A 12,758-nucleotide genomic window follows, 5' to 3' on the forward strand; every position below is an offset into this window, starting at 1 on the left:
TTGCTTCGTAAAACTCGGAAGCAAAAAAGGAGGGAGTTGGAGGGGATGGGGGGGGGGGGGGGCGTGAGAACAAACCCCACACACCGTGATAGGTATAGGGGATGGCTAAATGATATACAGACATGTGAGTGAAGAAAAGATAAAAGTTCCCCCTTGATATTGGGGCGATATCTCCGGCCGGTGACTATTATCAGATTATGTTTATATTGAGGCATGCAGTATCTGCATCCCTTAGTTTTGACCTGGATTTTCCATCCAACAGGTCCAGGCATAGATATATATATAATTCACACAGTGTAAGCAAGGGGATGGTAAGATATGCAAATATGGGGGCATAAAAGTGGAGAGGGTCCCCCCGTAATCTCACTTGAATCTCGTGATGGGGGGACTAATGACTCCATCCACCAATCGCCGCTGATATTAATAGGTCGCTACATTTACCACTTATGATTCGTGTAATAACGAGTAGTGATAAGACAATTATTTTTCTTTTCATTCATAAGACATTGTACGTTAAGTCGCCTCGTATACATTTACAAACCGGCAGGCCACAGAAGTGTCTCGTTCGCCTTGACGTATTATAGCGAGCCCAACAGGTATATACATCATTATTCAAGCAAACGACAATATTATTTATACTGCACCACGTGGAGTGAATGAGAGAGAAAATAGACAGAAAAAATCTACCTACAACATTTACAGACGACACACATAGACTAGTAGAAGAAACTTAAATGCATTGATTGGTGACGGCGGAAAAAATAAAATTGATAGCGTCTTTGCCCATGTACTGACATCGAACAACTTCGTTACTGGACGGATAGACAGAAGAAGGGACACGCACCACATTGATCCGGAGTGAGGTAATATATTCGCGGCCATGGAAGATTTCCTTCCGCTGTGCTCTAGCTTGGAGAGGGAGCAGTTCACGTTACAGCGACTCAACTCATCCGGTGAGGAGGCGGAAGTAACGTACGACGGATGCCGGAGCAGCAGTCCATCTTCCTCAGTTTGGAGTTTAGATAGCATGGACGACGAAGTGTACTTGGAATACTTGTTCTCTCAGGGACTCGCGGACAGTATAGAAAAGCCCGACCCGGTGAGTCCAGAAATCGTCACCAAATGTAGCCCCAAAGTCTCTTCCTTCTGTGATTCGTACTGTAGCCAGTTTTTTAACATTGACCAATCGCTGTCGCCAGCGTCGTCGTGTGGTGACCGTTCCGGTAGGGACGACGTTTTCGAAGAGGAATCTTCTAGTCCCGAGTCGCCGGACAGTGAATTCGTTGTACTGGGAGTTGGACTGGAAAGTTTAATGCATAATTACTGTGCAAAGCCCACCAACGAAAACAATGTAAGTGAATATAAGATTGATTTACCCAAAAATACTCAGTTTGTGGCTTACTCTAAAGGCCATCACGTTAGTATCACTAGGCAACCGCTGTCTCACTCGTCTGCTAACTCGCTACTTTCGCATACTAGTCTCCTCAATACCATTGCCTCAGCAGGCGCTGTTTCGAAACCAACGATTCCAAGAGCAACAAACGCATCCGGAACCAAAGACCCCAAAAACGACGAGAAAATATACCACTGCACCTATAATGGATGCAACAAAGTTTACAGCAAGAGCTCTCATTTGAAAGCTCACTTGCGGCGACATACGGGTGAGAAACCATTCTCCTGCACTTGGCCCGGCTGCGGATGGAGGTTTTCACGCTCGGATGAACTTGCACGGCATAAACGATCGCATTCAGGAATTAAACCGTATCAGTGCAAAATTTGTGAGAAAAAGTTTTCGAGGTCCGACCATCTTTCGAAGCATTTAAAAGTTCATAGAAAACGATAATTTTATGTGACCTATATATATATATTGAAATCCGGTATCCTGCCAAAACTTTATACATATAGCAATTTAACAAAGATAACAGCGTGTGTTCGAAGAAAAATACTTAAACAATATGGTGCTATTAAATGAAAGCTTGGAAGCAAGGAAAGAATAAAATGAAATCCAGATAGATAAAAAGTAGTGTGTATGTGTTATATCAACCGAAACTCATGAATATTGCATTTTGTGCTTGTTGGGAGTCTAAGATTCATCATTCTTCGTCTTGACTGCCTTCGATTTGCTGAAAAATGTATGAAGTAAACATTCTCGATAAAAATGGTAGAGAATAGAATGGCGTGACCAAGTTTGATCGATGATGGAACTCGACGAGATATTCAGGAGCCTGAGTTCAGAACTATCCTCTTATAAAGCATTAATCAATAGGGAGAGCCTTAAATGTAGAAAACTGTCTCGAGCCATCATATTACGCATGCTTTCATGTAAAACAAAATCGACTTCATTCAATAACACTGTTGCTATCAGTTGGTACGGATCTCAAGGTTTTTTTCTCTGATGGTTTTTCAGAATGCATTCCACCGAAATTCTTTGTAAGTCGATAATCTGTGCCCAGCACCAGATGTAAAAGGTTGTACTTTCATTTTTATTCCCTTCATGTCACCCCCCCCCCCCCATCCAGTTCATTTATTTCATCACATAGGTAATTGTTTTCAGTTAAATCTCATCAGTAAAGTCATGTATATCCATTTGTTTTGCATATGGTAGTGTATTCGAAGAAAAAAAAAGCTCTAAAAGCACATTGTGATAGTGTAGATTGTCCCATTGTCTTAGTGCGTGTCACAGCCCCGGGCAAGAATTCATATATTTGAAACATTTAGTTATGTTGATTATTCCGAAAACAACAACGCTATCAGAACCATTCATTATCTGTCCATGCATAGCTAGAATTTATTTTATACACAGTGTCAAAAAAGTCCCCCTAGTCCAATTAATTGAAATTCTTTTTCTTTTCCTTTTGTATATGACAACGTGAGAAAGGTTTTTCTGGCTGTATAGGTGAATGAATATAAGTGCTCATTTGTATTTTTTATGTGTTCTTATTTCTTATTCCATTGTGAAAAGAGAGAGAGAGAGAGAGAGAGAGAGAGAGAGAGAGAGAGAGAGAGAGAGAGAGAGAGAGAGAGAGACGTAAGTGGTGCGTATAAAAGTCTATGCATAAATTCATCTTTTTATTTAATTCTCATTTTATTTTGGTCATATACTTGCCGGGAGATGTTGCAAAATATTTATTGACTTGTTAGATAATATTAATGTTGACAGTGCAATATGCTACATAACATGAAGCATGTCTCTCTACAATTAAGTAGGTTTTTGGGAGAGATGAGAGATCGAGAGAAAAAGAGAGAAAGAATCTTAAATGCAGACTGAATCATATTGCATTACTAATCGGCTGGGCTGGTTTCCGCCGAATCATTTTACCTACTCAAAGCTGAACAAAGTAATTTATTAGAGTTTGTCCCTACCATGCCATGTTGAAACAACACGATGGAACTCACAAGTTAATTTCTCGTTTTTTAAGTTCTTAAATTACACCATGCAAACAATTGCATATACCTTTTTGTGTTGTTGATTTTTTGTCTCTTAAAAAGGTGTTAACGTTACCTAAGGGAAAACCCATGCGTCAGGTTGTTTTAACCTCCTAATAATTTGTCTTATTAAGCCCAACATGTGACTAGGTGTGATGCACACGTCTGAGTCTGTGTATGTTGAATTAACATGAATGGAGTACCAAGTGCCCCTTCACCTTGTTTGACACCAGACGTCATGTATAAATGTGTATCATTTTTCTATATGAATACAACATTCCTAAACAGGTATAGCAAGTTTTTTTTTAACTTGTGCAACATCGGAATAGGTCGATTTTTATAGTATTACGAAATCCACAACGGATTTTTCCCCTACACGTACTTTTAAAAACCAGGCTAAAAGGTTCCATTTTTGCATCAAGAAAGAACAACGTTGCGAATTTGAAACATGGCATGGCTCTCTGGAATGCTAAACAATTTACATTAAATTACTTAATTTGCATAAAGTCTTATAAATTAGATTTCTTAATGAAACAAAAAATTGTTTTATTGCGTTGAGCGCAACTCTCTGATTCGACTTTAATTACTTTCATTGATTCATTACATGTATTGGATATATTGTTATTGATGATGTATGATTTGAATGGGATATTTTTGTTCAGTGTGTACATGTGTTGTAAGTTTAATAGTCTATGCACTCTATTTCCAATTACATCACAAGTCTTATTTTACAATTAATTCATGTTATATATTGCTGTATGTATACATGTGTAATTTTAGTGGTGCTAAACATGTTTAAAAACTCGTGATTGTTAGATTAATGAATTGATCAATGTTAACTTAGTATTTACACCAATGAAATCTTAAACATGATTTTACAAATTGTATTTGGTTTCTTTTTTTCTAAACCTATATGCACTCAAAATGATATAATGGTCAACATTTTTCAGCCGGCTGAAATGGAAATAATTATATTTATTCTCTCTCTCTCTCTCTCTCTCTCTCTCTCTCTCTCTCTCTCTCTCTCTCTCTCTCTCTCTACATTTTCACTACATGTAATCGAATGGGGTAGCCCCTTTCTCGTCGCTAGTTGACGTGTCTAAAGCGAGATGATATATATTTGATAATGTTGATAAAACATATACTTCAAGTTCTGAACATACACATTTCCCTACAATTAAATCAATATTTGAACTATTGCCAGCCGGGTATGATTGAGAAATCATATTTCATATTTATCTAATGCACTTGTTATAGTTAACCAGGATAGTATCTAGCCCATTTTTCTAAGTTGATGCAATCACGCGGCCAGCTCAAGATCTACATGTGAAACATATCAAATCAAGGGTTACAAGGACAGGATAGATCTTATAACTTATTTACATATGCATTCATATATACCGGTATCATCCAGCGAAGCTACAGATGCAAAACTAAGTATTATTGACACATTCGCACTGACGAAATAAGCAGGCATTATTGCTGATGATATAGCCAACGACATTAAGGCCATTTACATGCAAATCCTAAAAATATTTAGAGCTAGAGTCGAGCGCAAAATAACTAGTGAGGAGGTTAAGTATCTTAGACGGCATGACTTCCAGCTTCTACGTATACCCACCAGTCCTTATACTTTACTTGGATCATGCATGGCATGCGTATTAACAACAGTAGATAATATTTCTCTCTCTCTCTCTCTCTCTCTCTCTCTCTCTCTCTCTCTCTCTCTCTCTCTCTCTGAATTATAATGCAGTTTAGTTGTATGTCGGAATAGTATCATAACGGAAAATAAATGGTTTGTAATCGAAACACAGATTGCTATTCAAATGTTTTAATGGGTTTTTTCTCACATAGATCAGATTTTTACTTGTTATCTATATCGCGCGATATCAAAATCATAACGACGTAATAATAAGTATATCGTCCTCTCCCTGGTTACCCATTGACATCCTTAACAAACTGTACACCATACATGACACATATATCGTATACGTACATGTACAATCTGTACGTGTACATGTAGGTCAGCAGATACAGACTCGTCAACGCACAAACACTGAATCTGGACACTTGTATCCAGATATTTACATGAAAATATTCACTATCATGCAGTATTTATATACTCGGGCAATACGCTTTTTTGCTTTTGTGGATATATGTACTTTATTACAATTATTGCTGCATTCTCGTTTCAAAAAATTCGACGTGATATGGCCTGCTTCGGGCAGTATATGACTGTATAATCTTTTTAATAAAAGAAACGTCTACTAGAGGATCATATAATGTGAAATAACGATCACTCGTTTTGGTAGTTGCATAGGAGGGTCAGGGTCGGTAGGGGAGTGGAATGGGGTATTGACTTACCAACAAGTTTTTCTCGATACAATGTAAGGCTAGCAAAAGGAAGTTAATAAACTTGATATAACTTTCCTGTTCAACACGTTAGAATATGTCACTTCTAAGGAAATATTTTCCTTCTAAGTTTATAATCTACAATATTGAAGGCTATGTATGACCTTTGTTAACGATTCAAATGATTCACCCGTTTCTAAACACAATGTCAAGGAAGTTAAAAAATGTTCCTGTTGGCTTTTTATTTCTTCTTTCCTTTCTGAACAAGTCAATATATAAAGGAAATAGATGAAAACATCCGCAACGTCAACTTAAATCATCAAATTCAATGACTATTTAAAATCGTCAATCTTACAATAACCAGGATCAACCATGAATCAAATGCGCCCCAACCTCACCTCTATGGGGTCTTCTGTGACAGGTACTTGCTATGTTAGTCCTGTTTTCAGCAATGCATCGATCGCCTGAGAGACGCATTCTTTGCTATTGTACTTATGTACCCCCCCCCCCCCCATCCCCCAAAAAATCAGATCATATACTGTAAAATCCTAAAAACTGTCAATCTCGCTTACTTTAATAAACTATAAATTATAATAAATTATCGTTTCATTACAAATGCTATAATTATATCGTAAAAGCAATGCACATATGTAAGCATATAATTCGAGTAGGCTACAAACCGGGGACTTTTCAATTTGAGTTGGACCTGAGCTTGGGTCATTGGTTATCTGGTCGCTATCTCTGGAAAAATGTGGACCCCGCGTTACACCGACAGACCACAGGTACTCGACTGTTGGACCAACGCCTCCATGATAACGCGCCAAAATAAATAGTACAGGTTTACATTGAGGTCTGCATGTACTGTCGACGAGCCCGCTGATGTACACATGTATAAACATCGTCATGATCAAATATGTTGGTATTTTGTTTATCATTAAACTGGTTCAGAAAAAATCAATCTCTAATAGGATAATTTTTGTAACTTTTCACATTCAAGGTCCATAGGAGCATGCATTCTCATCGAAACCATTTACCCTATAAATTTACAAATTCATCAAATTACTTTTTTTTTTTTTAAAGTATTTGAATAAGTAAAAAGATCGTAAATACAGGAGTTCAAGTTCCATTGTATATTAAGGGGAATGGGGTGAGTACACATTGCATTTATAGGTTATAGAAAGAGTGAAAGAAAGAAAGAACCGGACTGTCATCAAATAAATATACATGTACATGAAGTAGCAACTCCATTGAACATTGTAATCATGCATGTAGCATCGTATTTGTAAGTGTGTTTGTTGGGGGGGGGGGGGGAAAGAAATAAAGAAATCACTTGAAATCAAATTTTTATTTTGACCCTGTGATTTATGTAACTTTTTAAAAGCTATAACTTTAGAGATGCTATAACTTAGTGCGTCAACTTTGAAACGGTCAATTAAATGTCACCGTATTGTACACATCAATAATTATACATCAGAAAAAAAAGTATAATCTGTTAAGATTTTCTATATGTATTACGATAATAAGAAAGAATTGTTCATTTAATTGTCTCAATCACTTTGAATTGTGTACTTGAGGTCAGGTCATACCTTTAACTGATAAAAAGAGAAAACAAAATTTGTGGGGAGACTAATCAAAAACCTTATCAAGATCTAAACGATACAACAATAATTTCAACATTTTCTACCTTCGAATGATAAGTTCATTTTGTAGTGATATTAAAGTCCACTTCGGGTAATACGATGCATGTATCTTATCGCTCACCCGCAGTTCTCTTCCTTTAATGGGATTCTTTCAGGTCAAAGTTCAGGCCGTCTCGTCACAGATGCGTGACGTCACACTCCATCATGGCCACCGGCAGCTTGACATTTTTAGGCGACACCTGGACATATAATATCAATTAACATAATGTAGGACAAATATAAAAATATGCTGTATCATAATTTTTACGAGAGTTTCGACTGGTGTGGTATATTATGCTTGTCATCCATTAAGGTATATATGCGAGATACCGGTATAAAATGCCCCCTTCTCTATCTTGCATGCAGAGGTCATGACGTTTTTAAAGAGATACAATTGCACAGTGATGCAAAGTTGTTGTGTAGTTGAAATATTTAGAGTAAAACAAAATTTGTCAAATTTTAGCTTCTTCTTGGAAAAGCACATCGATCTGGGAATTTTTGAAGAGTTTATTATAGAAATATACCGCAACACTTGTTTTAATTTTCAAAATGATAATTTATTTATCAATAGTTTTGAACAGTTCTTTTAATGACGATTGCTTTTATTTCTATAGGTTAAAAAATTTACATGAACCATTTGACATTAAGATATACCGTAGAAGTCAAGGTAAAAATACCAAAGGTACAGATTACAAATCTCCTCATTCAGTAATGGCGGTTTTATGGAGGTCATTAAGTGCGTTGTCATGTCGTCGACTTCCTATCATCCCTGGAGCCAAACTAACGCAGCTCTCCATTAACATATATACACACTGACAGTAAATTAAGGACTACGGATATCTTATGAACTTTCCCTTCTTTATATCTGATAATTTTAGTAAAAATACATATAGTTTAAGTGCTATATTATATGTGGAACAAGCTGAGCTTCCAATTAAACTTACATCCTCACTCTCCTCCGGAAATCTAGAAGCTTTTCCTATATGAAAGTATTTTAACTTCAAAATATAATACTATTCATGTACTTGCAACGGAGTAAGAAGTTTCATTACACACAAAAAGAACAAGCGCTAACTAATTAACGGAAAGGTGCTTGAAAGTCATGTATTTTAACGTACAATCGTTTGAAATTATTTGTGTCAAACATGTCGGAAATGACTGTTAAAAAATAGTTTATTATTCTGCATTTTACAACAGCGTGATATGTGAAGCAAAGTTTAAGATGTAAGGCAAAGTTTAAAATGCTAAAAGCAATTATATATTTGCAATATGCAATTCGGTATCACACATTATAACATGGTAATAAATATATAATCCGCCGACGTATCATAATACTTTAGTATTCAAACCTATATTAGGTGCTATCTTAATATACAAAATAATATGCATTAAATATTAAAACTTTTAGGTTTTCTAGAGTAAAATGGCTCATTAGAATACCAGTATAACATCGCGTTGAATATGCTGAGTTGCAAATGTATTCTTGTGCAACGTAACATTTAAGATACTAGTACATGTATATATACACTGTAGTACTATAATTATAATTATACTTTATGATGGATTTAATCGCGCACGACCGTATTTTATCACCTCATAATATTCAAAGACTGGTTCCTAACTAATTATATGTATACTGTATAATTTTCAGCTGTTGTACCATTAGATATTGAAATGATCGTTGATGACCTGTATTAAACCATACATTACAAAGTCGATTCGTGGTGTTATCACAAAGACACTGGAAATTGTTTATATTAAAGAAGAAACACAGCATTTAATATCACCTCTTTATCCAGACGTTTCATATAAAATTTATGCAGAGAAACAAGACTATAAAACTACCATTAATATTCAACAACAAAAATAGAAAATAATTGAACCACATTTTTATTGATATACTTTAAAATTTTAAAACAGGAGCCAGCGATCGACTGCTTATAATGTGTGCATACTGTATAATGTATTGGTGTCAGAAGGGCCTCAAGGAAGAAAGACCAACTAAAAAATATTATGTCTTTTTCATCCATCAAGATCAGCAACTGTAAAAAAGGGAAAATTCAAGGATTCTTTCCGTTTTTTTTTTTCCAAATGTGAACATTTCTGGTAGAGCGGAACATTGCATACGTATAAAGTTTCAAATGAAAAATATTTCAGATGTTTGAAGTCAGTTATAACTATGAATACAATGATATGATATGCAAACAATAATATAACTTATATATTTCAATAACTTCTTTTAATAATCTCGGTAAATTTCTGCTGGGTTTGAAAACAAGTTCTAAAGGAACCAAGATTCTTTGTTTTATTGTTCTCGTTTGTTTGCTTGATTTTTGGGGTTTTTGTTTGTTTGTTTGTTTGTGTTTTTTTTGCAATAGTTATTATAAAGAAAAATGTCTAAAAGAGACAGAAAGAAAAAAGAGTGACACCATACATCTAAACATTTGACAAAACCAGATTTTCTAATGATATCATAGATCAACATCACAGCGGTGCAAAGTGCGGATACAGTTAGCGACCGCGCGTATAAACTTTAACCCAAGGTTTGGTCTTCTGTTCACAGAAACACTTCACTGTAGATTAAATATACCAATATAATACATCAAATGTAAGCATAGAATGACGTATGTGGTGTTCTTTGTTAATCTTGTTCTTTCTTGGAAAATTAAGTTATTACAATATTTGGGCAAAAGGAATTGACCTTTCGATTACTGAAACGCAAAAAAAGAATACTGATATTAAAACATTTACCAATATGGAAATCTATGGTGAACTTTTTTTTTTAAAATGCGATAATAAGTCTTATATGCTGAGTAATTTAAAACATCCAAAGAAAGACGCAAATTTTCCACGTAATGATATTTTAAATGCGTTTTCGAGATACAAACCATAGACCCACGCAATGATGGTGATTTCAACGAGGTCTGTGTAAGGAGGAGAATCTATAGCTTATATGGTATACTATATACGTATGCATACATTAGGCCACAATTGATCGAATGAGAATGTTGACCCACATTTACCTACCCCTAAAAACTCTCTCCCCAACCGATAACTGCGTACGTGAATTAGCATCATTTATCCGCAGAATAAACGGCTCTATCTTTAATCTATTTTATTTTTATCGGAACTTCGTTAAGATTTATTCTGATAAAGACAATGGATCTTAATCACATGTCTGATTATTACTAGAATTAGAAAATTAATGTATAATGTGTTCAACACCTTCATGCCTGTTTTATCAGCCGTGTAAACACGTCCATATAGTTCACAAGGCCAATGTACCGTGTATGTAAATGAGAGAGAGAGAGAGAGAGAGAGAGAGAGAGAGAGAGAGAGAGAGAGAGAGAGAGAGAGAGAGAGAACACTGAAGATCAATCAGCTGATTCGCAAAAACCAAACTGAAATATCAAATTGCATCTTCTATCGTGAGTGAACAAATTTGATTTGAAAAAATCCAAAGCATTGGACAATCCCCGGTACCATGCATAAAAATAATGAGAAATAACCCAATTATTTTTCATTTTAAAAAATAAAATGAAGTGACATTATGTACCCATGTGCGGACAAAAAAACTTTTCGGGGGAGGGTTCCGAAAAATATTGAAGTTTTCCGGGGAGAAGGGGGTTCGAGGCATATTTCAGGATTTTTACTTATGTACGCATATTAAAGAAATTCCGCACCCGTCTCCATTTCAGATCCGTGAATGTGGTAATCACAGATAAAAGGTAGAATAGAGTTGCTGAAAACAGCCTTTTTAGGTGGTGAGGGGGCTGGAAAAATAAACGAAAAAAAAATTATATTAATAATATTGACCATGCTCTTTTGAAAGGCCAAATATAATTCCAAACGGTATATATACAAGCTAAACCTTCAAAATAATGTATTTTCATTTAGGATATATTGTAATTATGCCAGGTCAGAAAGGTCCTGCAGTAGTTAAACCGTCTATATGTTACATGCCTATCTACCTGTATACATGCTGATAACAATCTTCATAGTACTAAGTCATAATGATTTGTAAGCATCCGTAAGTACACAGATATATAGATCTTGATAATATTCAAATGACTGTCATAAACACACGAGCTTACAGATTATCTTGCCACAGTGTCGCTGGATTGACACACTGTTCGGTGATTAGCATTTTAACGGTGGGGGAGACATCTCGGGTACGACCTCGATGCACGTAGGGAGCCGGTCAGAGCAAATTCGGGTAAACAGAGACATTGACCTTGGACGTGTATATTGTAAATAATAATAAGGTAGCTAATATATTCTAGAAGGTAGATATTCGATCGTATAATGGGCCATTGAGGGGAATCTACCGGGATTTGTATGGTACCGGTCGATGAGATGGTATTTAAATGAGATTTTTGGCCCTTTTTTGCAAGATAGATCGTATGTATTATATAGTTTACTAGTAAGTTTAGCACGATCAGACTATATAGGAAACGAAATGGGACGATAGTAAAGAAAGACACGCGCTTTGTTTTATTTGCAACCTGCATAACAATATGCAAAATATGACCATGCACGTGCATTTGTTTTTGCAGATAAACTTAAAAACAATTCATACCGTATGATTGATCTAATGTCAGGGAAGAAGTCCCAGTTTTCGTAACCAAGTCAGAGATTCAAAAATGATGCATTACCGAGGAAAAGTGCGAAAATTTCAATCATCCTGCATATATTAAATCTTTTACGCCATATGCAAGAATGAAATTCACATATAAGCTTTGCCCTGCTGAAATCCGGGAAAAATCCCCGGAAAAAAACATATCGCAATAACACTTATGGTGGGTAACAGCTGCTTTGACTGGCTATCTTATTATAATTGTATGAACAGATTCCCGTCGATGATTTTTCGTACGCGAGCTCCCAGATAGCATGCTAATATTGCCCCACCGTTGGACCAGTGTATAATCATTCATATTGGTCCAATGCCGAAAAATGTAATTTTGCTTATCGGCGCAACATTGCACCAATAAGTTGGCGTTACGTTGGCCCATTGTCTGTAAAATGATAATTTTGCTCATCGGCGCAATTATGTTGGAACAGCGTATTAATGCCAGCAGTGATCAATTTGATGTTGACCCAACGTTGGTACAACGTGTGCATCCCAAGGATAAATAAACTATGTTGGTCCAACAATGTCATCGCGCCAACAGTAATATTTACGCCGTTGATCCGATATTGGTTCAATGTTATTCTGCCAACTGCGATATATATCAGACTATACAACCATATGCCAACATCGGGCCGATCTGGTCAAGTGTTATGCAATAATAGGTATGTTAC

General features: G+C 35.9%; 1 protein-coding gene across 1 annotated transcript; it reads left to right on the top strand.

Moving 5' to 3' along the window:
* The first annotated feature begins 365 nt into the window (after positions 1-365).
* LOC128159944 (transcription factor Sp9-like) lies at positions 366-4,311 on the top strand. The gene has a single exon (XM_052823181.1). It carries the CDS (start codon positions 881-883, stop codon positions 1,841-1,843), a length of 963 nt encoding a protein of 320 aa, XP_052679141.1. The 5' UTR covers positions 366-880; the 3' UTR covers positions 1,844-4,311.
* The last annotated feature ends 8,447 nt before the right edge of the window (positions 4,312-12,758 follow it).

The sequence above is a fragment of the Crassostrea angulata genome, chromosome 8 (genome assembly GCF_025612915.1).
Source record: "Crassostrea angulata isolate pt1a10 chromosome 8, ASM2561291v2, whole genome shotgun sequence".
NCBI lineage: Eukaryota > Metazoa > Mollusca > Bivalvia > Ostreida > Ostreidae > Magallana > Magallana angulata.